A 24806-nucleotide genomic window follows, 5' to 3' on the forward strand; every position below is an offset into this window, starting at 1 on the left:
GAAAATCTGTGTTAGATACATTCGGTAGACAGCCACTTAGGTCTGTGAAAAATGTGAAATGAATGAGAGCTCTGTGGCCTTCTCTTCTCTCCTTTTCTCTAATGGGTCATCAATTTACTGAGAGTGGAAATTATATTTAATGTTTTGCCATGTTTCCTTACTATTTAATAACTAGAGTAAATATGAATGGATAGACAGACTGACTAACTTGGTTGCTTTTCCTACTTGATTTTGGCACATATCTATACAATTTTCAGTCATTCTCCAAGAGAGGATGCCACATGCTATGGGCTTGAATGATCGTGTGTGTTTCCTCTCCTTCCCACCAAATTCATGTGTTGAAGCCTAATCGCGAGTGTGTTGGCATTTGGATGTAGGACCTTTGGGAGGTAATTGGATTTAGATGAGGTCATGAGGATGAAGCCCCCTTGATAGGGTTGATGGCCTCATAAGAAGAATAGACACCAGAGCTCTCTCCCCACCATGTGAGGCCACAGCAAGAAGGTGGCCGTCTGCAAATCAGGAAGAGAGCCCTCACCAGACATCAAATCTGCCAGCAGCCTCTAGAGCTGTGAGACATAAATGTTTATTGTTTAAGCCACCTAGCATATAGTATTTTGTTACAGCAGCCTAAACTGACTGAGACACTTGCTTCAAAATTTTTAGCAGAGCCAGGGAACCCGTTACCTTAACCCTTTTAAAATTTGATCCTTTAGAGAATAGCCATTTCTCCTGTAGTGTCTTGTATTAATTTCCTATTGCTACTGTAACAAATGACCACAAATTTGATGGCATAGATTTATTTTCTTACATTTTTGGAGGTGAAAAATCTGAAATGGTTTTACTAGGCTAAAATCAAGGTGCTGGCGGGGTTGCATTCTTCTGGAGGCTCTAGGGGAGACTCTCTTTCCTTGCCTTTTCCAGCTTCCAGAGGCCACCTGATTTCCTTGGTTTGTGGCCCCTTCATCTTCAAAGCCAGCAGTGTAGCATCTGCAAATCTCTCTCTGGCTATTTCCATAGTCATATCTTCTCTGACTCTCCTGCCTTTCTCTTTGCCTGATAAAGACCCTGTGATTGGGCCCATATGGATAATCTCCCCATTTTAATATCCTTCATTTATCACCTCTGCAGAGTCCTTTTTGCCATGTAAGGTAACATTCACAGGTTCTGGGGTTTAGGATGTGGACGTCTTTGGGGAGCCGTCATTCTGCCTCCCACACATTCATATAGCTGTTTACACATGCGTTCCTGTGTAATGGCTGCGTGGGTAAAATTTCTCCTGCTTTACAGATGAGAAAATGAAAGCTCAGGGAGATTAAGTTACTTGCCCTTGGCCATATAACTGGGGAGTGGAAGAGTTAGCACTTGAGTGCTGGAGTTCTGAATCCAGAGCTACGTTTTCCCTTTTTGTTTTTCTGCTTGTTTTGTGACTCTCTTCCTCACATTTCAGGAAATGGTATTTGTCAATATTTATGTTCTTGATGCCAGTATTCTGGGAAGTTGATGTTCTGACTTGAAATGAGGGAATGTCAAAATGAAAGTAAAAGTAGTCTTCAAGGTGAAATGCCAAAATGAAGAAAGAATTGCCAGTTTAGGTGATCCTCTCATTTCATAAGTATTTATGCTTATAAGGTCCAATACAGAGACTGCTTACTGGCTTAATATTTTGTCTACCGACACATGCCTGATTTTAATGTTATATCATATCACAGATCTTTTGCTTGCCAGCCAGATTACTTGTTGTCATCAGGAGATGTTTGACTTTGACTTTTTTAACCTTGGAACAATTATCATGAATAAAGATTTATGAGGTGTTGCCATGTTCCTGCTACCATATTAGAGCCTCCTCCTCTGTCCTTCTTGCTCCCAACCCTCTCCTTTCCTGTTCTTATCTCCAGATTCAAGTAATCAGAACCAGAGGCACTTTACACACCTTGGTAGGGGTCATTCACTATTTTAGGGAACTTAGAATTCATGGTCCTTCTCATTCATGCTTTGTGTCTGGACAGTCTCCCTAGGAAATTCCTTTTGAACCTTTGGTCAGGCCCCATAGCTGTCTAGGGTCTTTCCATATCTTTTTCTGTGGATGGATGACAGAAAAGCAAGGACTGAAGTATGAAGGCCTTCTCTTACCCTGGGTGTTCCCTTTGATGGGATTGATCACTGCACTGCCATTGAGCTTTCAAAACAACTCCATTGTACTCTTTGGCTTCTTCCTCTTTAGATGCAAACACAGCTGCGACCTGTAGGACCATGATGTCCACTGAGTTGCCGCCTGTACCTACTTCTCTGTTGGAGGTACAGCTGAGTGAGGATGCCCTGATGAGAAGGGGCCCTACTTCTCTGTTGGAGGTACAGCTGAGTGAGGATGCCCTGATGAGAAGGGGCCCAGTCTGGGTCCAAGGCAAGAAGCCAGCTGCAGTGTTGCTGTGTGCCAGCGCCCAAACCTGAGCTGATAGATTTTATGAAATGAATATAGCAGCGCATGTTCTGCATCTTGGGATTACACTGGGAGCCATGGAAGGAGGCTTTTAGCAAACCGCCAGTGACATGAAGGCTGGGTCTGTCGGCATCAATAAATGTAAGTTACACAGTGCACGGCAAATGGTTTTATTCCATATGAGCAGTCACTTAGATGTGAGTGTCATGTCCATTTGCTGGTGAGTCAGATACTGTGCTGAACATGATCTAGTGGTGTGTTTAAGCATTTTCTTTGGTGCCAGTGAAAAATTCTGTCAGCCAGCGGGCTGGATGATGGGGTAGACGATGCCTTTAGGAGCCCAGAAATAAACTGTTGGTCCTGTATAGATTCTGTGTAAAACTTTCCTTCTGTGTTCTTCTCCCTTCCCTAGTTCTCCTTTTCTCCCCCAATCACACCTACACACACACACACACACACACACACACTCACACACTCACACACACACTTTCCATAAAAAAGGAAAGTTAGAGGTTGGAATTTCTAACTATATCAATAAAGACCCCAGGACTTAGAAAAACAGTGTATGCACAGGGGAGAAGCAAGCCTGCAACCAGAGGTTCCAAGGCCAACCCTCTATCTCTAGTCTTGTAAGGCCAGCTGCTAAGAGTGAAGCCCAACTTGCATGGCCGGTTCCTGCTTAGAAAGTATTCCCCTGGAGTCGGAAGAAGTGATGCTCCTGTATGTTGTAATGTAGAGACAGTCCATAAATCCTCTATGGGTGGTAATTGCCTTTTTTATTGTTCCCTTTGTTTTAGTTTTTTGAGGGAGGTGGTCCTTGGCTACAGTCCTTGCTGATTTTATGAGGAACAGGTAGGGAATTCAGCCCACTCTTACTGGTGTTCTCTGGCACTGCCCAAACACTGGAAAGTCCAGCCAGCAGTGGTTGTGGGTATTGGGCCTAAGGGGCATAGGTGTGCAGTGAGTTGGGGATTGAAATGGAGGTGGGACAGCCACACGAGAGAAAAACAGCTAGGCATTTCCTGGCCAGACTTGTGTATCACATTGCCTAGCTTATGGGTAATCGTTAATATCTAAGAACTAGAAGAAATTCTGGCTTGACCCTTGGGATACTGGACCTAGAGGAAGAGGATCTTTCTTTCTGAACAGATGGTCCATCCTTTAAATAAGACATTTCCAAAATACAAGCCAAATGTTCCCCTGGAGACTTTATATCCACACCTTTTGAGTCATAATTAGATGTTCCTGAACCTACCCCAGTGTGGTAGCCAGGTGACAAGGAATTATACATCAACATTCATTTTTCCTATACAGTAGTTGGAGGGACTTGATTCACACTTATGCTAAACTTTTCAGCTTCTTGTACTTGCTTAGGCTCAAGTCATGGACCATAATGTCCCTGTCTCCACCCCTGTCATTCCCTCCTAAGTAGCCCTTCCAGGGCCTCTCTGGAAGAAATGGATTAGAGGGTCAGAGGGAACAGGACAAATGAGTAGCCATAACCCCTGCTCTTGACAGATGCTTTTCCCATTCTTCACGTGGCTGCAGTGCTGTTGTTGAGGCTCCAGCGGCCAGGACTGCAGCCTGGCCTGCTCTACGGCAGGGTGGCTTTGATGTCCCTAGGTCCGGCTCCACATATACTCTGTGTCGGTCTTTCCATTGGTTCCCTGCTATAGATTGCTCCACTGAGCCTGCTCTGGTTTGCAGTAAGTGCACAGGAATTTATTGGGTATGTGATTGGGATTCAGTTGGTATAATTGTTCAGATATCCATATATGTATTTTTCATAGGTTCATTGATTCTAAGTCATGTACATTTCGCAATTTAGCAACAACTCTAAAACCAAGATATGTTGTGTAACTGCATCTTCTTTTTTCTTTTTTCCTTCTTAGTACCTAAATGGGTGTAACCGCATCTTAAAATTATAATTGGCAGCTTTTTCCCCCTCTCTTGAAGGCTTATAATGGTGCCTCTTACAATTGATGGCATCTTAACGTCCACTAAATACATTATGTAGATTCAGCTCATTTTTCACTTTTTTGCTTGAAGAATTTGTGAAGTTCCTCAAATAGGCAGATTCACCAGCAAGCCTGAGTGTATTCTAACTGTGCTGTATATACCCAGTGAAATGGCTACCCCACATTGCACAGTGCTTTACCGCAGGGAACATTCACGTATCCATCTTTGGTTCAGCTTTAAAACAATTCTGGACAGTAGACAGGGCACTGCTCAAATATTATTCAGTAGCTTGTACAAAGTCACCTGGCTGGGGATTGGGAAAGCCTGTTTCTTCTGACACCAAGTCTGATTCTCTGATGCCTGGTCTTGATTCTCCTTCCTCCATTCCAGCCAATGTAGAATCAAGAAACAGCTAAAGTATGTTGTGAGTGGAATATACCATGCTTAGAGTAGAGAATGGAGATCACAAGTGAGATCGTGCACTGGCTCTTTGGTCCACTTAGATGTTCACACATTACTTGTGCCCACATTTCATTGGCCAAAGCAAATCCCAGACCCACCCTTCACTTCAAAGAGAGCAGGCACAGACTGTTCTGTATAGATGGAAGAAGGAAAACTAGAAATATATGGTAAACAGCGCTCATGAAATAATGAAATATAGAGAAGAAAATTTCCCTGAAAAAGGAACACTTGAGTCTACATATTGAAAGATAAAAGCGATGAGAAAAGACACATCTCAGCATATGCTGGTAACATTTCTGAACTCTTAGGATGAAGAGAAAAATCTTTCAAGCATTCAGGCCAAAGGAACAAATTATTTACAAAGGAAAAAGAATCACACTGGCGCCACATTTCCTATTTGCAATACCAAGAAGCTAGAAGATGGTGGAATTTCATCTACAGACCACGGAAGATAAAAGGAATGCAACTCAAGAATCCTGTACCCAGGCAAGCTATCAGTTCAGCTGTCAGAATAAAAGAAAGGTATTTGAGCATATACAAGGATTCACAGAGTGTGTCCCTTGCTGTCACCTGCTGCCCTTGTCCTCACTGTGCCTGGATGCTCTGCTCTCACTGTTCTTGTAGTACGTCAAGGTGTCTGCTCACCTGTCGCCTCCTCAGAGGCCTTCCTTGACCGCTGTATCTAAATTAGCACACACCCACACTCTGCTTGGCTTTGTCTTCACAACAGAGCTCACTGCTTGACACTTTGTTCAGTGTTTCATTATTAAGATTTCAAACACAAAGTTGGAAAAAGTGTAAGTTACACATCTTATTTTTTGATGCATTTCATTTCAATGGAGACATCAGTTCACTTCCCTTTAAAGGCTTCAGGATATGAATCATTAACTACAGTTCAGTATTTGTTTATAGTTTTTTTTTTCATGGTTAAGGTAAAATTTGCAAACAACAAAATCTCAAATTTTATGTATATTTGCTGAGTTTTGACAAATGCACACACTTCTATGTAACCCAAACTTTTGTCATGATACAGAACATTTTCCTCACCCTGGAAAGTTCTCTCATCACCTTCTCAGTGAATCTCTGCCCCCTACCCCTACTTCCTAGAGATAACCACTGTTCTGATTTTTTCCACTAATAGATTAATTTTGCCTGTTGTAGAACTTCATGTAATTGGAATCATAATATGCTCACTTTTGTGCCCTTCAGTTGGCATGTTTTTAATAGTCATCTGTGTTGTTGCATGTGTCAGTAGTTTCTTGCATTTTATAATGGAATAATGTTCCATTTTATTCTATGAATGTACCACAGTTTCTTTCTCCATTCTCTTAATGGACAGTTGAGTTGTTTCCAGTTTTTGCCTGTTGTAAATTAAGCTGAGATGAACATTCTTGTAAATGTCTTTTGTAGGCATATATTTTCATTTCATTTGGGTAAATATATACATGAGAAATTGCTTGTGTCATAGGCTAGATGCACGTTTGTTTTGTAAGGACCTACCAGATCTTTTCCCAAAGCAGCTGTGTCATTTTATACTCCCTCAACAATATATGAGAGTTCTAGTTGCTCCGCATCTTCACCAACATTTGGTGGTGTTAGTCTTTTAAATTTTTTGTCTGGCATCTTAATAGACAGATGTATTAGTCAGTGTTCTCCAGAGAAACAGAACCAATAGTGTATATGTGTATGGGTGTGTGTATAAAGAGATTTATTATAAGGAATTGGCTCACATGATTATAGACACGCTTAGAAATCCCACAATCTGCTGTCTACAAGCTGGAGACCCAGGAAAGCTGGTGGAATAGTTCCAATCCAAGTTCAAAGGCCTGAGAACCAGGAGAGCCGATGGTGTAAGTTCCAATTCAAGGGCAGGAGAAGATGTATGTCCCAGCTCAAGCTGTCAGGCAGAGAGAGTGAACTCTTTCTTCTGCCTTTGTATTATATTCAGGTCTTCAACACATTAGGAAGGGCAGTCTGCTTTCTCAGTCTACCAATCGAAATGCTAATCTTATCTGTGGAAACACTGTCACAGACACACCCATAAATCATGTTTAGTCAAATACCTGGGCACCCCATGACCCATTCATGTTGCCACATAAAATTAACCACCACAACAGACATGTTTATATATATATATACATACACACATACATATACACACACACATATATATACACACACACAAGTATATATATATATTTTTTCAACACAGCTTTATTTTATTTTATTTTATTTTATTTTATTTTATTTTATTTTATTTTATTTTATTTTATTTTATTTTATTTTAAGACAGAGGCTTGTTCTGTTGCCTGGGCTAGAGTGCCGTGGCATCAGGCTAGCTCACAACAACGTCAAACTCCTGGGCTCAAGCGATCCTTCTGCCTCAGCCTCCCGAGTGGCTGGGACTACAGGCATGTGCCACCATGCCCGGCTAATTTTTTCTATATATTTTTAGTTGTCCAGCTAATTTCTTTCTATTTTTTTTAGTAGAGACGGGGTCTCACTCTCTTGTTCAGGCTGGTCTTGAACTCCTGACCTTGAGTGATCCTCCCGCTTTGGCCCCCCAGAGTGCTAGGATTATAGGAATGAGCTACCACGCCCCGCCTACATACAAGTATATTAAACTAGCTTTGATTATCAGTGTGACTTGTCTTCTGATTTCTGCTCTTGAGAAGGTTCTTGGCTCCTGGGGAAACAGGTGAGCCCCAGAGGCCCTGGAACAGAACAGCAGAATGTGAGTTCAGAAAAGAGGTGTTGAAAGAGTCAGAAGCCAGAACTCATGGGCCTCTCCTCAACCCAGAATGTTCTCTAGGAGAGACTGGCTTACACGTTAGCAACTGATAAGTTGTTTGTTGGTTTTCAATTATTTCTGTGAGAGAGGGTATGTGTGTATCTTTGAGGGTAAAGAGTGTGATACCTATGGTTTAGGAATGTAAAAAAGCATTCCATGTTACCCTTTGATCTTCTATTTGTAAATCCCATTTAATAAAATTCAATCAGTCAAGTCCTATTTTACTGGCATTAAGCACCACAAGGATGTGGCAGGGAAAGGTTGAGGCTGGAATCGAGGAACTGAATAGGAAGGTCAGAGTCAGGGGCAGGCGCACCATCTGAGCCTGTAGGCCAAAAGGGCTTCACATAGGTCCCTCTTCCCCAGGCCCTCCTGCCGGGGTGGCTTGGCTTCCTTTCCCTGGTTGCTTCTTTTGATTCTTCTACCTTTAGGTGATCCCAGAGACAGGCAGAACTGGGGCAGCCTTTAAAATAGCGCACCAGCATAGGGAGGGAGACAAGGGGAGGGAAACTGGAGCAACATGTCGCCAGCACGTGGTCCTGCCCGAGAAATCAGGTCTTAAAGGAGAAGGTTGCAGTTTTGGAAAATGAGAAATACATAGGTCCCCAAAGCATGAAAACTCTAATTTATATTGCAACATAAATGTTATAGTGTATTGGGAGAATTCTGTAACCCGAGCCAGTTCCCCTCTCCTTCCTCAGTTGCTCTGTCGGTCAAATGCAAGAGCCAGAGGCCCAGGTACCCTGACTCAGAAAGGTGTGGGATGCACATGCCCACACCAGCACTCCTGGAGTCACTGTTCACTCACCTACCAGTGGGCCTAGTCTGCCCTTGTGGGTTTCCCTTTGACCTGGCAGTAAGGGGTCACCAGTGGCGAGTGCAGACTTGCCTTCTCTCGGGAGCTGTGGTCTCTGGCACAGCAGACAGCAGCAGAGGATTCCCCACTTAAACGAGGCGCTGTTGAAAGACAGGAAGCAGCTGGGCTCTGGCTGATCAAACGCTCCCCTCAGCTCTTCTGGCAGTATAAACACTGAGCTGAGCTGATGAGGAGAAAAGGGAAAGAAGGGAAATCAGGTCTCCATGAGAAGTGCTCTCTAGGGTAGTGAAGGGATCCCACAGCGGCATTCAATTGGTAGAGCCCACCCAGTGCAGAGTTGGGCAATTACAGACACATTCCCCGCAGTGCTCTGTCATTTGATTCCTTCCTTCCTCGTTTTGATACTGGCAGAAAAGGACAAGGAACCAGGTAAGTTCCCTGGCTCTAGTCAGTCTGGTGGGAGGAGATGACGGCTGAAGGCGAGCCAGTGTCAGACCTGGCCAGCAAGCCTGAGCTAGCCCCCATGTCCCTTCGCTCTGTCGGTGGCAAACGTGGCAGACACAACCCACGCAGGGCATCAACCCGCTCGGAAGCTGGCTGGAGCAATGTGGCTGGCTGCTCCCACGGCCTCCAGGGCGGGGAATGGGCAGAGTCTGGTCTCAGAAGCAGTTAGGGAGTGTCCTGAAGATTCCACATGTAAGTTTCTCTTAAAGGAAAACAAAATATCGCGTATCCACTCTTCCTGAGTGCTGATGAAAGTCTCTTAAGAAACTTGACAAAATCATGGATGACTTTGCAGGCCTTTGGTTTATTTTTTGTTTGCAGGGCTGATTTTATTTGGTGTGGATTTTTTTACAAAATGGAATCAAAATTTCCTGGATATTTTAACCTTCAGGTAGCTCATAAATATCACAGTATTTATCATTCTGTAGAGCTATTGGAACTGAATCATCACTGGACAATTATGAGAAAAGATTGGGGCAGTAGAGTGGTAGATAGAATCCATCCTGATTATGGGATGACCTTTCAGGAAAGAAGGTGGGGACATTAGTCTTTTCCCCTTAGCTCTTCTATGTGTTTTTCTGTCCCTCTTACCTTTTGCCCTTTATTTTCCATGTAAAAGGTAATTTGCAAACTCAGCGTCTTACAACCAGTGCCGCAGGCTCAGGGCCAAGTGGAAAGCAGAACTGTGTCTTCCATGTTAACAGAGTTCCCAGAAAAAACTGTCCCTTGTTTCAGGTTGTGGAATTACCTAGAACCGTGGGCACTTACGGGGAAATTGCTGGAACAACGTGGAAGGTTCAAAAATGAGTATTTAGTGACTAAAATTTTAGTAACTAGAATTTATGTTTAGTGTATTTGCGTTCTTTTGGCCATGTATCTCCTCCTGTTGTGCTAGGCGGCCAGTAGCACAGTATGGTGAGCAAAGGTGCAGACTTGGCGTTCAGACTTCCTGCGTGTCGTGCGCCAGCTCTGGCTCTTTTTGGCCACGTTAGCGTTGAACAGGTTATCTTCTGGGCCTTGATGTCTTCATCTGTAAAATGAAGTTAATAATAGCATCTACCTTATATTTATATTACAGCAAATGAGAATACATGTAAAGAAAGCACAGTAGCTGTCCATAATAATGACTGCGAACATGCAAACTATTATTTACTATTGTGCAAGAGTAGGTGCTGTGGAGCAGCGGTCCCCAGTCTCTTTGGCACCAGGAACTGGTTTCATGGAAGACAGTTTTTCCACCAACAGGGAGGTTGGGGGGCTGGAGAACTTATGCAGTGATACGAGCGATAGGAAGCAGCTGGAAATACAGATGAAGTACAGATGGAGCTTTGCTCCCTTGCCCACCGCTCACCTCCTGCTGTGCAGCCTGGTTCCTAAGTTTTGTGGAAGACAGTTTTTCCATGGATGGAACAAGGTGGGAGGTGGGGGACACTGGGCCACAGCCCCAGGGTTGGGGACTGCAGCCATAGAGGTTAAACAGAGACTATTGTTCTCACATTGGTGGTAGGGAACGTGCCAGTAGCAGTACACTGTGCTCTAGAAGTTCAGAGGAAACAAGAACAGGATCTAGCAGAGAAGGGCAGAAGTGTGGTGGCCGCTGGCCACCCCCAGCAGACGGGACAGCCTGTGGCCAGTGAAGCCGGGCTCAGGCTCCTGCTGGCCCATTGCCTGAGCCATTAGTCCTGCCAAATCCTTCCTCTCATCCTCCTATTCCTTCCTCCAGGCATGATGATGATGATGATGATGATGATGATGATGATGATGATGATGATGATGATGATACCACCTGCATTTGATTTGCTTCTTTTCAGCACCCTTTCATGTTTCTTAACTCATTTAATCCTTGCAAGAGTGAGGCAAAATCCCCATTTTTCACATGAGGACACTGAGGTCCAGGGAGGGGTACGTTACTTGCTAGGGCCTTGAGGCTGGAAAGCCCAGGCCATTGTGCCATTTCCCACTCACATAACAGACCCTGAGTTATTGTTTGAACTTTACCAAAATAAAACAGAAACACCCAGAGGTAGGTGCTGCTGGTGTTACTGAACCTGCTTTAGTTAAAATGTAGGTCTCTTCCTACTACAGTGGTGCTTACCCTTCAGAGGTAATATATCCCAGCCCACCTCTTTGTTAAAACCCTGTGCTCCACTCTTTCTTCCATGTTGGAAAGAACTTTAGGTTGGGAGCTAAGAAATCTGAGGCTAGTCTCTGTGTGCGAGTTAAAGGCCTCACTGGGGCCTGTTCCTTCATCTGTACAAAGAGGGGATTGCTCAAAACCTGAGTCTCAACCTTTTTGTTTTCCTAGAACATAGATGTCTGGTGACATTCCCTTGTAGACCTTGTTGGGTGTGTGTGGCCTGCTTTCCCAGCACCTTAGCTGTAATTTGACCCCTGCTCCTGCGCTCGAGGAATCATGTTGGAATACAGGGAAGTGAAGGATGCTATTGTAAGGATAACCTTGAATCTGTTCTGAGTTATCAGGAAAGTGCACACTTGCGAAGTGCAAGGTTTGTTATTAGTCACAGGTCACTTTTAACACTTCACAGTGAAAGTGTTGGGGCCTGGTGGTGGAGACGTGTTCTGGAGCACACTTGTCCTTGCCTGCCACAGCGCCAGCCCTCAGCCTGCAGACAGGTGCCAGCTTAGCACATTTAAAGTACAGGTGTCCTGTAGTCATTTAAAAGGCTGCAAAACCTTGGTATTTGGAATTAAAAAAAAAAAAACTTTGTGAAAGTAGAGGGACTTAGACTAGCTGTGAAGAACATCTTCATTCTGTGAGACTCACGTTCGTTTCTTGTCTTTCCATCAAGTGTATGATACTGGGTCAGCACATTTGTAAACTGGGTTAAAAATAATCAGCCTGGGGCTTTTTCGATCCAGCTCTGCCAGAAAACTGAAACCTCCACGTTTCTCTTAAGGCTTCTTTCTGGTTTTCTTACTCCAGGATTTGTAACTACCATAGGTCAGAAATACAGCCTTTTCTCAAAGTGTGGCCGGAGACCTTGAGTTGGTAGCATTTGCAAGACATTTTAGCTGAATTGTTTAGATGCTAAGAACCTTTGAGAAAGGGTGTTGGGGGTATGGGGACATCTCCATGAAGTCAAGTGTCCGTAGTTAGCCAGACCCTGAATTTTCTGCCTGGTCCTATAGTTCAGAGCATTGTCACTGAATAAAAGGAGGATTTGGAGAAGACTTTAAGCCAAGTGCTTGTGCCAACATGCTTCCTGTCTCAGCACCAGCCAGCTGCCAGAGTCTCTGGTTTCCATGCAGAGTTAGGGAGGCTCCCATGTGAAGGTCACCAGTGAAGGTGTGAACTCCTCCCCTGTCCTGGAACAGCTCACAGTCGGCTTGAGCATTCAGGCTTTTGTCTGTTTCATAAGAAATGCTGCAGATAGTTATTTCCAGCATCAAGTAAAACTGTGTATGGAAAATTTTGATTAAAAATTTACAGTAGAGTCAAATCTTTATGTACAGTACAGTTGACCATTGAACAATGCAGGGGTTCAGGGCACCAACTCCCACACATAGTCAAAAATTCTCATATAAATTTTGACTCTCCCAAAACTTAACTACTGATAGCCTGCTGTTTACCAGACGCCTTCCCAATAACAAAACAGCTGATTAACACATATTTTGTATGTTATATGTATTATATACCGTATTTTTACAATAAAGTAAGCTAGAGTAAAGAAAATGTTATTAAGGCCAGGCATGGTGGGCTCATACGTATAATACCAGCACTGTGGGAGACTGAAGTGGGAGAATCACTTGAGGACAGGAGTTTGAGACCAGCCTGGACAACATAGTGAGAACTTATACCTACAAAAAAAAAAAAAACATTAAACAGTCAGCCAGGTACAGTTGTACACATCTATAGTCCCAACTACTCAGGAGGCTAAGATAGGAGGATCACTTGAGCCCTGGAGTTCAAGGCTGTAAGTGAGCTATGACGGGGCTACTATACTCCAGCCTGGGTGACAGAGCAAGACCTTGTCTCTTAAAAACAAAAAAGGAAGGAAGAAAGACAATGTTAAAAAAATCATAAGAGCCGGGCGCGGTGGCTCACGCCTGTAATCCTAGCTCTCTGGGAGGCTGAGGCGGGCGGATTGCTCAAGGTCAGGAGTTCGAAACCAGCCTGAGCAAGAGTGAGACCCCGTCTCTACTATAAATAGAAAGAAATTAATTGGCCAACTAATATATATACAAAAAATTAGCCGGGCATGGTGGCGCATGCCTGTAGTCCCAGCTACTTGGGAGGCTGAGGCAGCAGGATTGCTTGAGCCAGGAGTTTGAGGTTGCTGTGAGCTAGGCTGACGCCATGGCACTCACTCTAGCCTGGGCAACAAAGCGAGACTCTGTCTCAAAAAAAAAAAAAAAAAAAATCATAAGAGAAAATATATTTACTGTTCATTATGTAGAAGGGGATCATCATAAAGGTCTTCATCTTTGTCACCTTCACATTGAGTAGGCTCAAAAGGAGGAGGAGGGGGGCTGGTCATGCTGTCTTGGGTGGCAGAGGCAGAAGGACAACCACATGTAAGTGGACCCGCGCTATTCAATCCTGTGTTTTGAGGGTCAGCTGTAGTTAGATGTGCTGTATTGGGAAGTCTAGACTGGGCAGGTAGGAATCATCGTCACAAAAGAGAGTAGCTATGATACCTACAGTTCAAGGCAGACAGATAAATGAGATTTCAATGGCTGGAGATTTCACTCCAACAGCAGAGGGGCCAGAGAGTGTACCATCTCTCCTTGGGGAAAGGAGTCTGTGTGCTGGTGACACGCACAGATCTTTTTAGTAGAATTTATATGGAAAAGTTTTGATCCATTTGAAAATGATTTCAATGAAAATAAAATGGAAAAAAACGGAAAATAGTTCATCTGTGTTGTATGAAAAAAATAGATGAAGGGACTAGGTTTGCTTAATGGGGTTCAACTCAGAAGATTCTCAACCAAAATTTTCCAGTAGAGATATAATTCTGTATCATTTGAAACTCTTGAGTTTATAAACAGTCCACACTTCCTTGGGAATAAAATGGCAGGATCACAATACCCTGTATTCACCTGGCACCATGAAATAGCTGTTGTTCTCAGCTATTGGCATTTGGCCAGGGCTGGCGTAGCATTCGGGAGCACTCAGGAAGGCCCACCTGCAGCTCACACACTTCTCAAAGGACAGCTGCCTGGGCCACGAGGGAGGCAAAGGGTGCTCCGGGTGAGGGATGGAGGTGCTGGTAGCTACAGGGTTTCCTCTGCAGGTGGCCCAGCCACGTGGTTTAAAGGCCATGAGGCAGAAGGATGGGAGACTATTAGGCAAAAGTTGATTCTTCAGCCATCTTCATTTGGTGCTTCCCTGTCCCCACTGTCCACTAGACCCCCTTGAGAAAGTCTGAAAGAAAATAAAACTCAAATCAGTTGTCAGTGACCTCTGTTAAATGTTAGCAAGAGTTATGTGACAGGGAGAGCCCTCGTGAGAGCTGGGAGTCAACAGCTGTAATAAAAAGGCAAAATCTCAAATGACTTAACGAAGGAGAACTCAGGTCTAGGGTGTGTCCAGATTGTCATCCTCCACGTTGACTCTAGCCCCACGTGGCTGCAGTTAGTTGAGAATGTACCCATGTATTATGGGTAAACTGGATTTGGAGAAGACATTTCATCCTGTTCTCCTCTCTTGCAGGTTTCAAGTGCCCCATTTGCTCCAAGTCCGTGGCTTCTGATGAGATGGAAATGCACTTTATAATGTGTCTGAGCAAACCTCGCCTCTCCTACAACGGTAAGGGCTTGGCCTGCCTCACCAGCCCGCTGAGCACTGGTCGAGGAGCCTCCAGTGGAGGGTGGCTCTGTGTAGCTTTTCTACCCTGGCTCCAGCAGGAATGGTTCCTCAGGTGGTAAGGAGCCAGACTATTCCAGAGAACTTTGCTGCTCAGGTTGGAGAGGAAGAGGGACAAGGAAGGGGAGGGCCCAGGGGTCAGGTCCACAACCTGGGGAGGCTCTCCGGTTGCTCCATTTGTCCTCTGCCCTTTGGCACCCTCCTTCCGTGCACTTGGGTTGGGAGATTCAGCTGTTCTTTCACCCATCCCCCAGACTATGGTTGGCCCCGAGACAGCTGGAGTCACTCCAACAGCAGAGGGGCCAGAGAGTGTACCATCTCTCCTTGGGGAAAGGAGTCTGTGTGCTGGTGACACGCACAGATCACTGGGAAGTCTGGCCATCCCCTCATCACTTTTAAACTCAGGCAAACACCTGAGAATGCCCTGTGGCCGTCCACAGTAGAGAGCTTGAGAGAGTGAGTACAATACCAAGACACTTTTTAGGGATTTTGAGTGCTGACAGAAGCTGGGTGCGGTGGCTCACAGCTGTAATACTAGCACTCTGGGAAGCCAAGGTGGGAGGATCACTTGAGCTCAGGAGTTCGAGACCAGCCTGAGCAAAAGCAAGACTCTGTCTCTACTAAAAAAAAAAAAAAAATAGAACAAATTAGCCAGGCGAGGTGGCACATGCCTGTAGTCCCAGCTACTTAGGAGACTGAGGCAGGAGGATCACTTGAGCCCAGGAATTTGAAGTTGTAATGAGCTATCAATGATGCTACTGCACTCTAACCAGGGCAACAGAGCAAGACTCTGTCTCAAAAAAAAAGAAAGAGAAAACTGGTGACAGGCTGCCTCACTGCTCCACCAAAGCGTTGCCTCCTACCTTGGAGGCTGCTTCAGAGCCCAGCAATAAATACCACAGGTGATAGGGCCTCAGGGGCAGAGGATTCCGTAACTCCCAAGTCACTGTAACATGGCATCTCTGGTGACAAAATGAGTGTCAACATCTCCCTGGTGTTCTGTGGTTAAGAAGTTTGGAGTCCAGCTAAGCAGAGTTTCAGTCTCCCTCTACCACTCACTGACTATAATCTTGGACAAGTTGCTCGGCTGAGCAGAGCCTTGATTTTCTGGTCCATGAAATGTGGCTAACAATACTTGGCTCATAGGATTGTCAGAGCTGAGTAAGATATTACAGGTAAAACCCTTTAGAACAGAGCCTGGCATGGGGTCGATGCTTAGGAAATTACAGCTGCCACAAAGGATGCGAGACAGTCCAGAGGTTTCTCTTTGCAATTTTTCGGAATAGACTGACTTCTCCTCAGTGCTACTCAGCCCATGCTGCTGGTGATTCTCTGATTTTCCATTCTTACTGTTCGGTTTGGTCTCCAAACCATGTTCATCAGAGGATTGTGTCTTCTGTGAGAACAGGCAGTAGATCTGAGCAGGGGTGCCTGCAACCCTGGGCCGGGCCTGCCTTCTCAGATGAAAGTCACAGCAGGGTTCTTAGAAAAAGAGTGCTGGGATTTCCAAGAGTCTGAGGACAGGATCGTTTAACCTGGGTCCTGATGATGACCACTTCCTGGGGAGACTCTTCTCACAGATGTCCTTGGGCTTCCCACGTGCAGCCTCCTCTCTGCCAAATGGGTTCAAGGGCTCTTCCCCCCGACAACATTAGCCTAGGCAGGGCTCATGGTCCCAGAGCCTTCTCCTATCTCTTAATTACTTGCTCAGCCAGAAGATTCTGGATGCAAGCAGGCACGTTATCTACTTGTCTCAGCTACATGCAGCCTGTTAACCTTTGCTCAGGTCGAAGGACCAGCGCAGGACAGGTTATGGCTCTGTCCCTGCCCCCTGCATTTCCTTCCGTTTTATATCCTACCTGGTATCTGGGAAGCCCCTTTCCTCCACAGTGGACAGCCTTCCTCTTCCCCTGGTCTGACTGCCACTGTGTGCCTGAATCTGTCGTCACGTGTGCATTGTGTTGAGATGCTCAAGCTCAGCTTTGTCCCCATTAGCCATCTCTGCTTGGGACCATGATGGGAAAGGAGCCTTCCCTGTGTTTCGTGGCCCTCCCCAATCACAGCCTCAAAAACCGTATTCAGTTCTTTCCCACATGTGTGGAGACCTCATGAAGACCTCTTTTTGTCCTGTGGGTTGCTGGGGAGGGTTCTCTGTAGACACTGCCTTTGCTGTAGTAAGAACACAAAGACGCCTCAGAGGGGCCTCGGCCTGCGAGAACCTGGCTCTTGGAGTCATGAGGGAGAACTTTCCAAGAGCAGCTGCAGGGGACAGAGTGCTCCTGTGGCCAGTGAGTGAGGAGTTACCCACACACCCTTGTGGAGAACGGGGAAGGTGAGGGGCTCCAGCTCTGCCGGAAAACTGCCTGGGACGCCCCCAGGTGTCCCTGTCCTCCTCCATGTCAGCACTTGAGTGCTTGGTGCTACCCATCCATCTCTTCCATCTCTTCCCCACCAGCTACCTCAGGGAGACCAGGCCTGGCAGTCCCACCCTGGCACAGATTACCTACAGAAACTCACTGGCAGTCTCGGTCCCCTGAGACGAAGAGGAGGTTGGCCGGCCAGCCAGCCTGAGGCATAGCCGCTGCTCTTCCTGCGCTAGTCCTAGTTTTCCACTTGTCCTTGAGGCCACGTCCTCAAGGGGTGTGTATGTCTGTGTGTGTGTGCATGTGTCTCTGCGTGGAAACGAAAGGCTGTAAACTGAAGCCCTAGTTTCTGCAAAAGCCAGTCCTTTAGCACCAGAGACAGAGAGAGGCCAGTTGTCTCCAGTCCTCCCAGTAGACTTTTCTTAAGGTGATGAAGGTGCTTCAGAAACAGCAGCTGGCCCTTCCCTGGACACTTTTAATGTGAAAAGGAGGCTTTGTTGGCATGTTCAGTCTTTGTCTTTTCTGAAGACACCTAAACCTTCCAACTAAGAGGAAAGCTTTTGCCCCCAGGGCTGTACGTGGAGTGGAATTCCCCAGTGCATAACTAGGGCCTGCTCTCGCTCAGATAAAGCACAAGCCTTTTGTGGGGTGTGGGCCAAAGCTCCCAAGTCGGAAGCTCTGAGTTTATTCTGTTTGTGTCAGTAACAGGCTTGCCCATGATGTCTCATCATCCCAACCTCACCTGCTTCACATTACCTTTTCTAATTACAAAAACAATGTGGAGATACTTAAACAGTCTATGAGAGATGAGCTCTTAGAATCTTTCTGGAAAGGGAGCAAGGTGAGGCTTTCTTAGAGCGTGGAGAGAGAAGTTCTGTTGTTGTGTGAAGATTCGCTAGAACTCCTGGTCACTCCCCTGGAGACTTCCCCTGTCTCACACACACTTCTGCAGTTTTTGGCACCAGTTGGGGAAATTTTTAGAAAATTTATGGTGGTTATATAAGATGAAATTTAGTTAACCACCGAAGGAAAACTTAGGAACCTCCTAAATGAGGCAGATAGAGAGTAGTATTTTTCTTATTATGAGGGTTGGCCTGAGCGGCAGGTTGGAAGGCCTCCAGTAGCTGCCTGCCAGACTTAAAAAACACAACAACTTAGGAAAGGCGAGACTCGTTTAACTGGTTCACCCAGCGCTCAGGAGAAATTTGAAGACCAAGACCAAGCCTGGTGCTCCAGGGGCAAGCGCCTGGCCTGGGAAGGGGTGGAGCTTGTGAATGTGCTGATTCCCTGCTGGAGGGGCAGGGAAGGGTGGTGGGCTTCAAAGCACCGGATATTAAACCTTTATCCTCCTGAGTGCCTTCCATGAGCAGCTCTGAACCTGGGACACTGGGCAGAAGAGAGGAGGAAGGTGTTTGAGCCCCATTTTTGTGGGTAAAAGGGGCCAGCTTGAATGGGCCTTTTCGTTGCTCTCCTTTTCCCACATCTCTCTTTGTGGCTCTGAGATTAGGGCTCTTGCCCTGAGAATACACACTCAGATTTTGAACATCCAGTTGCTTGCGTGCAGAACACGCCTCGAGATGGGAATCTGAGTTTGCTCTGAACAGAAGAGCATCAAAGTCCTGGGCATACAGATGGCCTGCTATCTACCAGAAGCTTAGGGGGTTCTGAGACCAACCAGGGGTCCTCAGCCCGGGGGCATTCTGGTGGGGACGGGTCCATTTGCCAGCAGAACCAAGGAGAGCTTGGCAGCTGTGGGTGCCATTTCAGGAGACTGTCCCTCAGCTTTGGTCTGGGGCGCAGGCCCATGCACAGCTTCTTAGGTCAAGACACCCTCCCCCTCCTTTCTACCAAAGGCAGTTGTCTTCTCATCTTCAGGGCTCTTGAAATGCTAAATGTCACATGAGCTTTTTTTTTTTTTTTTTTTTTTTACAGGAGAGGGAATTTGGCTCCTTTTAAATCCCCTGAGCCAGCACACCTGTGTAAACAGGTGCTTATTTGTCCTGTGTCTTCTGCTCTCAGAGACCCTGTGGTCAGGATGGAAAGTCCTGCCCTTTCTGTGCCTGGGGAAACCGGGTCCTGGCCGGGGACTTCGCCCAGCCCCATGTAGGGCCCAGCCCAGGGCTATTGTTAGGTGCTGGAGCAGTAGCTGCAGTCTGGCTGGAGTTTGGCTGCAGAAGTGTCTGTCCTGATGCTCCTCCTGCTAGGGGGAGGGGAGGAGGAAGGCAGCTGCTCACCCAGGGCTTCCAGCCCCTGCTAACCAGCTCTGCTGACCGCCAGGGAGGTCTACAGGGGCTTCACAGAAGTGGGGAAACCGGAACAGGTGGCTAAAAGAGAGGGGACTGTGTGGGAGCTGAGTGGAGCCTCTATAAATATGAAATGCCTGTTGACCATCTCCCCTACTATCCTCATCACATCCCAACTTGCCAAAACAATCAGATTGCACCTCACAGGTCTGGGGTGTCGGGATGGGGTCTGCAGGCAGGGTATACTCTCTGCCCAAGGTCTCCCCTTTGCCTGGAGAGCAGAGCACCCCAGATTTCCCAGGAAGGGAGCCGACAAGGCCTGGCATTTGTGGCACTGCCCTGACCTGCCCCCAGCAGACTGGGCCAGCAGCTCTGCACCCGTCGCCAAAGAGGCTGTGAGAGCAGGCAGTCTTGCTCACCTAGGCTGGAAATGAGGCCAGGAGGTGGAGCCTGTGCCTCTGCGTTATTCAGCAGGGGTTCTCCCTCTGGCTCCCACCTTCTTTCTCTCTGGGGCCTTAACTGCCACCAGGCACAAGGGGAGATGGATATGTATGTCCTCCCTCTGCGCTGCATGACATCAGCCTTCCCTCCGAGCCAGGCGCAGAGATGTGTCTGCAGCTGTTTGGGCCTCCCCGCCCCTCCGTGCCGCCAGCAGCTCTGGGGTCCCTAGGGGATGTGCTGCCAGCGCTCTCCGCAGGGGAGTCGAGCCTGGCGTGGTGGAGGGCAGGTGTGCAGCTCTCTCAGTCTGGCCTGTTCACTCTGAGCACCCAGGTTCCTCCACCCACCTCAGCCCCCACACACACATTCACAAAAAGGGAGAGGTTGGAAGCTGCCTGTGAGATGGGTGGTGTTTCCCAGCCCCAAGGGAAGACAGCCATATGGCCTGGTCTTTTAAGGAAAGGAAGCACGGTGGCACGTAGAAGGAGCCCTGGCTTAGGAGTCATGGCCACTTAGCAGCTGCATGTGCTTATCCAAAGGCCTCCACGGGGTCTCAGATCCGTTGAGATGTGTCTGCAGTTGCCCACATATAGCTGGCCCAAAGAAGTGAGGGCTCTCTTTTCTCCTCCTTCTAGATTTCTTTTCTTTGACAAACAGCAGCTGTCAGGAGAGCTATGCCTGGATCCCAGGGAGGCAGCAGAAGATGCTGTCCCCTCCCACCCCCAGCCTGTCACAGGCGTCACACCTCCCGTTTGGCTCCAGAGAGCTTTGCCTGCCATTCTGGTTTGGTTTCCTGGTCCGGTTAGAGGGACAGGCGCTGGCACCACCCTCAGCCATGCTGAAGGCACTTCCAGACTTCCCCTTGGGCAGTGACACTGATTGGCTTTGCACACTGGTATCAGGAAGCTTGGGAGGGACTTGAGAGGCAGTGAGAAAAATGTAGAATCCAAAGTGCAGACAGTTCAGCTTTGCTCCTGTGTTCTCATCAACCAGCCTTTGTTGAGTCCCTCCTCCGAGGGTCTAGGGGTGCCAAGGGGCACATGAATCCATCACACTGTGGCCTCACCTTGTGTGGGCCCAGGGTCCTTGGCTCTGTGCTGCAAGGCCTCCGCCTGACGTCCCTCTGACAGCAGGCAGCAGACTCTTGGCAAATAAGTCTGGCCATCTTGTGGGACCCAGTGATAGCCAAGCCTCAGCTCCAGCCAGTTCTACTCCCTGCTAGGACCCCAGGGACATCTAGGGGCTGCTGGTTCCCATAGCCCCAGGGATTGGGACATGAAGTTTTACTCAGCCCACTCAGACCTCTTGCTGGGTTTGTGCTCCTGCCTTCTGCCTGGAAGAATGCTGCTCCCTGGGCACTGCGCTGTGTGTGGCCACTGCTGGCTTTACATGCTATCACAGTGTAAGCCTCTGACTCCTCCCCATCCCCAGGAATCTCCAGGTGGCCTTTGGCAGCCAGTGGCTCTTGATCCCAGTGAAATGTGCTCCCTGCCACGTGCCAGCCTGGCAGGGCAGCTGCACGTTTTAGTTCTCCCCACCCAGGCGGCAGACCCAGGCCAGCTGGCAGGGCACATCTGCACTGCACACAAAACCACTCTGCCACGGTAAGGACAGGCTGCGTATCTAGCCTTTCTATGCTCAGGTCTGAGCCCTTTGGCGTGTGGGCCTCCCACCCTGGGACAAGAAGAGTTGCTCTCGTGCCCCTGCCCCTTCCCCTTCCCTAGTGATGTTCAGTGCGAAAAAGAGGGGACAGTCAAGTCCAGTCTTGTTAAAGAAGAGAGCCCCTGAGCCTGTCTCCACACCCACCTCCCCTCACCTGAATCTGTCACCTCCGGGTGGCCACGTGTGCCCTCCTGGAGTGGACACAGACTGGTACAGAAAGCTCTTTGGGACCCAGAGAATTCTAACTAGTCCCTTGGGCTCACAGCTGAGTTACCAATTAGCAGGGGAACATGCAAAGGGAAACTACTTTGGAATCGATAATTGCCCCGCTCTAAGGAAAGCATCCTTCAGTGAGGAGAGGAGTACTTGAAAGGAAACTATGGGTTGTAGCCCAAACACTGCTGTCGTGAACGAGATGCCCAAGACAGAAAGTGGAAAATAAAGGTCCAAGGATGTCCGCAGGATGGCTCTGCCCTCTCACAGCTAGGCTATTTTGCCTCCCATCTTTGTTGAGATTTTTTTCTCTAATGTTCTGTTATGAAAAGTGTTAAACATACAGCAAAGTGGAAAGTTTTTCAGTAAGCACCCATATACCCAGCATCTAGAGTGCATTATACTGTGCTCTGTCACCTGTCTCTCCATATACCAACCCTTCTTATCCTTCTGACACATTTCAGAGTAACATGCAAATACCAGTGTGCTTCTTTATTGGGCTTTTTACTTACAAAAGTAATGCACGTTCAAACATTTAAAGAATCCAAAAGTATATAAAAGTATTTTTCTTCTAATTCTCCTTTCCTCCACCACTATTAAAGTGTGTGTATCCTCCAGAATTTTTTCTGTACCTATGCAAACGTTTAAAATGTATGGTACCTACTGCTCTAAAGCAGTGGGACCACGCCCGTTATGCTGATTGCCTCTGCCATGTTCGGAATCTGGGGTGAAACTCCAGTAGCAGACCGTGTGCCATCTCTGTTTCCTCTTTGTGTTTCCCTTTCAGGTGGGTTTTTAGGGTAGCCAGATGTTGCAGGCAGAGAGAATGACCACAGGTTGTCCTGGTGGCCAGGAAGTGAAGAGTGACTTTTACAACTCATGTGCCTGGGAACTAAATTATTGGTCCTATTTTATGCTTTTCCCCTGGGGTTCCTGGTGAGAGGCTTTAAGTCATCATAGCCTTCTGGGCCATGAAGAATCCTCATTTGAAGGGCGCCAGATGTTTTCCTCTCCACCAAAATAATCAGGGGACACAAACAGCAATGAGGAAAGTCACATGAGCAGAGGGTCCCAGTCCCAGCAGCACCACTCTAGAGCCCTCTGGCCAGGCAGAGTGGGTGACCTCTCTGGGCTTCCGTATCCTTACTGGCCAAGTGGGAATAACTCTGTGTGCCCTGCGTAGCTCGGAAGATTATGAAGCGCAAAGGAAATGCTCAGACTTTCAGTATGTGTCATGGGCAGTGTTCAGGAACAGTGGTGGGGAACTGACCCCACCCCCACCCCCCCGCAAGCCCTCCTTTCTTCACTTCCATAACCCCACTCTCTTGATATTTCCCTACTGGTTCTGAGAACTTCTGCATAACGTTTTGCTCACTTCACCTCTTTCACCTGCCCTTGAAATATTAGTATCAACATGGGGCTGTTTTCTGCCTTCTTTGGGTTTCGGTCTAAACTTTCTTCCCAGGCAGTCTCTTTATTCCACATCTGTGCCTGTCACCCAGGTCTCTGTTTCACACCCCAGATCTAGACCTCAGCAGATGTTGGAGGTCTCCATTAGCACACCGAGTTGACACCTCTAACCCAGTGGAATCTGTCACTTCCTTCCCATGCCTGTCCTCCTAGATCCCATCTCTTAGTGACAGGTGCCTGCCACTTGCCCAGCTGCCCTCTTCAGCACATGCATTGCAGCTGTGCCTTGCATGGTAATGGCCTCCAGAGTGGGCTCCCTACTTGTGGATTCCTCACTCTGTGCTCTAATAGCTGCTGGAGATGTGATCCGGTGTGCCTCCAATTCCTCGAGGTTAACCAGACAAAACCCAGGCACCACAGCAGGACACGAGTCTGTCCTCAGGGACTTGGTCTCACCAACCTCCTGGGCCCATGTGCCTCTGCACCTGCCATAACAAACTTCCTACAGTTCCCAGGTGCCAAGAATCTCCCTCTCCCCACCCAACTTCACCCATGCTCATCATTGCCTTCCCTGAACAGTCCCCACCCTGATTAGGTGTCTTCCGTACCCCTCATACCTGGGCCAGTGTGTCATAAGACTTCCTAGAAATTACCATGCTGTGCCTCTTGGTTTTCTTGTTTGGCCTCCTCTACTAGTCTGTGAGCTTCTTGCACCCTGAGACTGTGGCTTATTTACTCTGAGTCGTCAGCACACAGAATGTCTGTTCCTATTCTACTCGGGCTTTTCCAGTGGTGGCTCTGCTGGGCGTCCCCATGGGCAGTAGCTTCCTTCCATCCATTCTTTTTGGAAAGGGGAGAGGGTCTTGTCTTTTCTTTTTTTAAAATTGAGATGAAATATAAACTAAAATCAATCATTTTTGGCGTTTATATAACACCAAATCAACTATTTTAAAGTGTACAATTTAGGCCGGGCCGTGGTGGCTCACGCCTGTAATCCTAGCACACTGGGAGGCCGAGGCAGCCGGATTGCTCGAGGTCAGGAGTTCGAAACCAGCCTGAGCAAGAGCGAGACCCTGTCTCTACTATAAATAGAAAGAAATTAATTGGCCAACTAATATATATAGAAAAAATTAGCCGGGCATGGTGGCGCATACCTGTAGTCCCAGCTACTCGGGAGGCTGAGGCAGAAGGATCACTTGAGCCCAGGAGTTTGAGGTTGCTATGAGCCAGGCTGACGCCATGGCACTCACTCTAGCCTGTGCAACAAAGCGAGACTCTGTCTCAAAAAAAAAATGTACAATTTAGTGGCATTTAGGACATTCACAATGTTGTACCACCACCATCTCTTATGTGGTTCCAAACATTTCATCACCCTGAAAGAAAACCTCTGGCATGGTCCCACTTATATGAGTAGCTGAAACAGTCAAATGCACAGAACCAGAGAGTGGACCGGTGGTTGCCAGGAGCTGGGGGAGGGAGAAAATGGATTATAGCTGATTAATGGCTATAAAATTTCATTTATACAAGACGAATAAGTTCTAGACATCTGCTGTACAATATAGTGCCTGTCATTGACAATATGTATCGTACCCTTAAAAATTTAAGAGGGTAGATTGCATGTTAAATGTCCTTACCACAATAAAATAAAGTTGTTTAAAAGGGGAAAAAGAGGCCGGG

General features: G+C 47.1%; 1 protein-coding gene across 3 annotated transcripts in view; it reads left to right on the plus strand.

Annotated features, from left to right (window-relative positions):
• The window catches only part of ZNRF1 (zinc and ring finger 1), a 104480-nt gene that overhangs the window by 74624 nt on the left and 5050 nt on the right, over positions 1–24806 (plus strand). For all 3 annotated transcript variants that reach the window (XM_012772498.2, XM_012772497.2, XM_012772496.3), the window contains exon 2: positions 14648–14743. In XM_012772498.2, coding sequence (XP_012627952.2) covers positions 14648–14743 — 96 coding nt within the window. The remainder of the gene's footprint in view (positions 1–14647; positions 14744–24806) is intronic.

Source organism: Microcebus murinus, chromosome 20, assembly GCF_040939455.1.
Source record: "Microcebus murinus isolate Inina chromosome 20, M.murinus_Inina_mat1.0, whole genome shotgun sequence".
NCBI classification, from domain to species: domain Eukaryota; kingdom Metazoa; phylum Chordata; class Mammalia; order Primates; family Cheirogaleidae; genus Microcebus; species Microcebus murinus.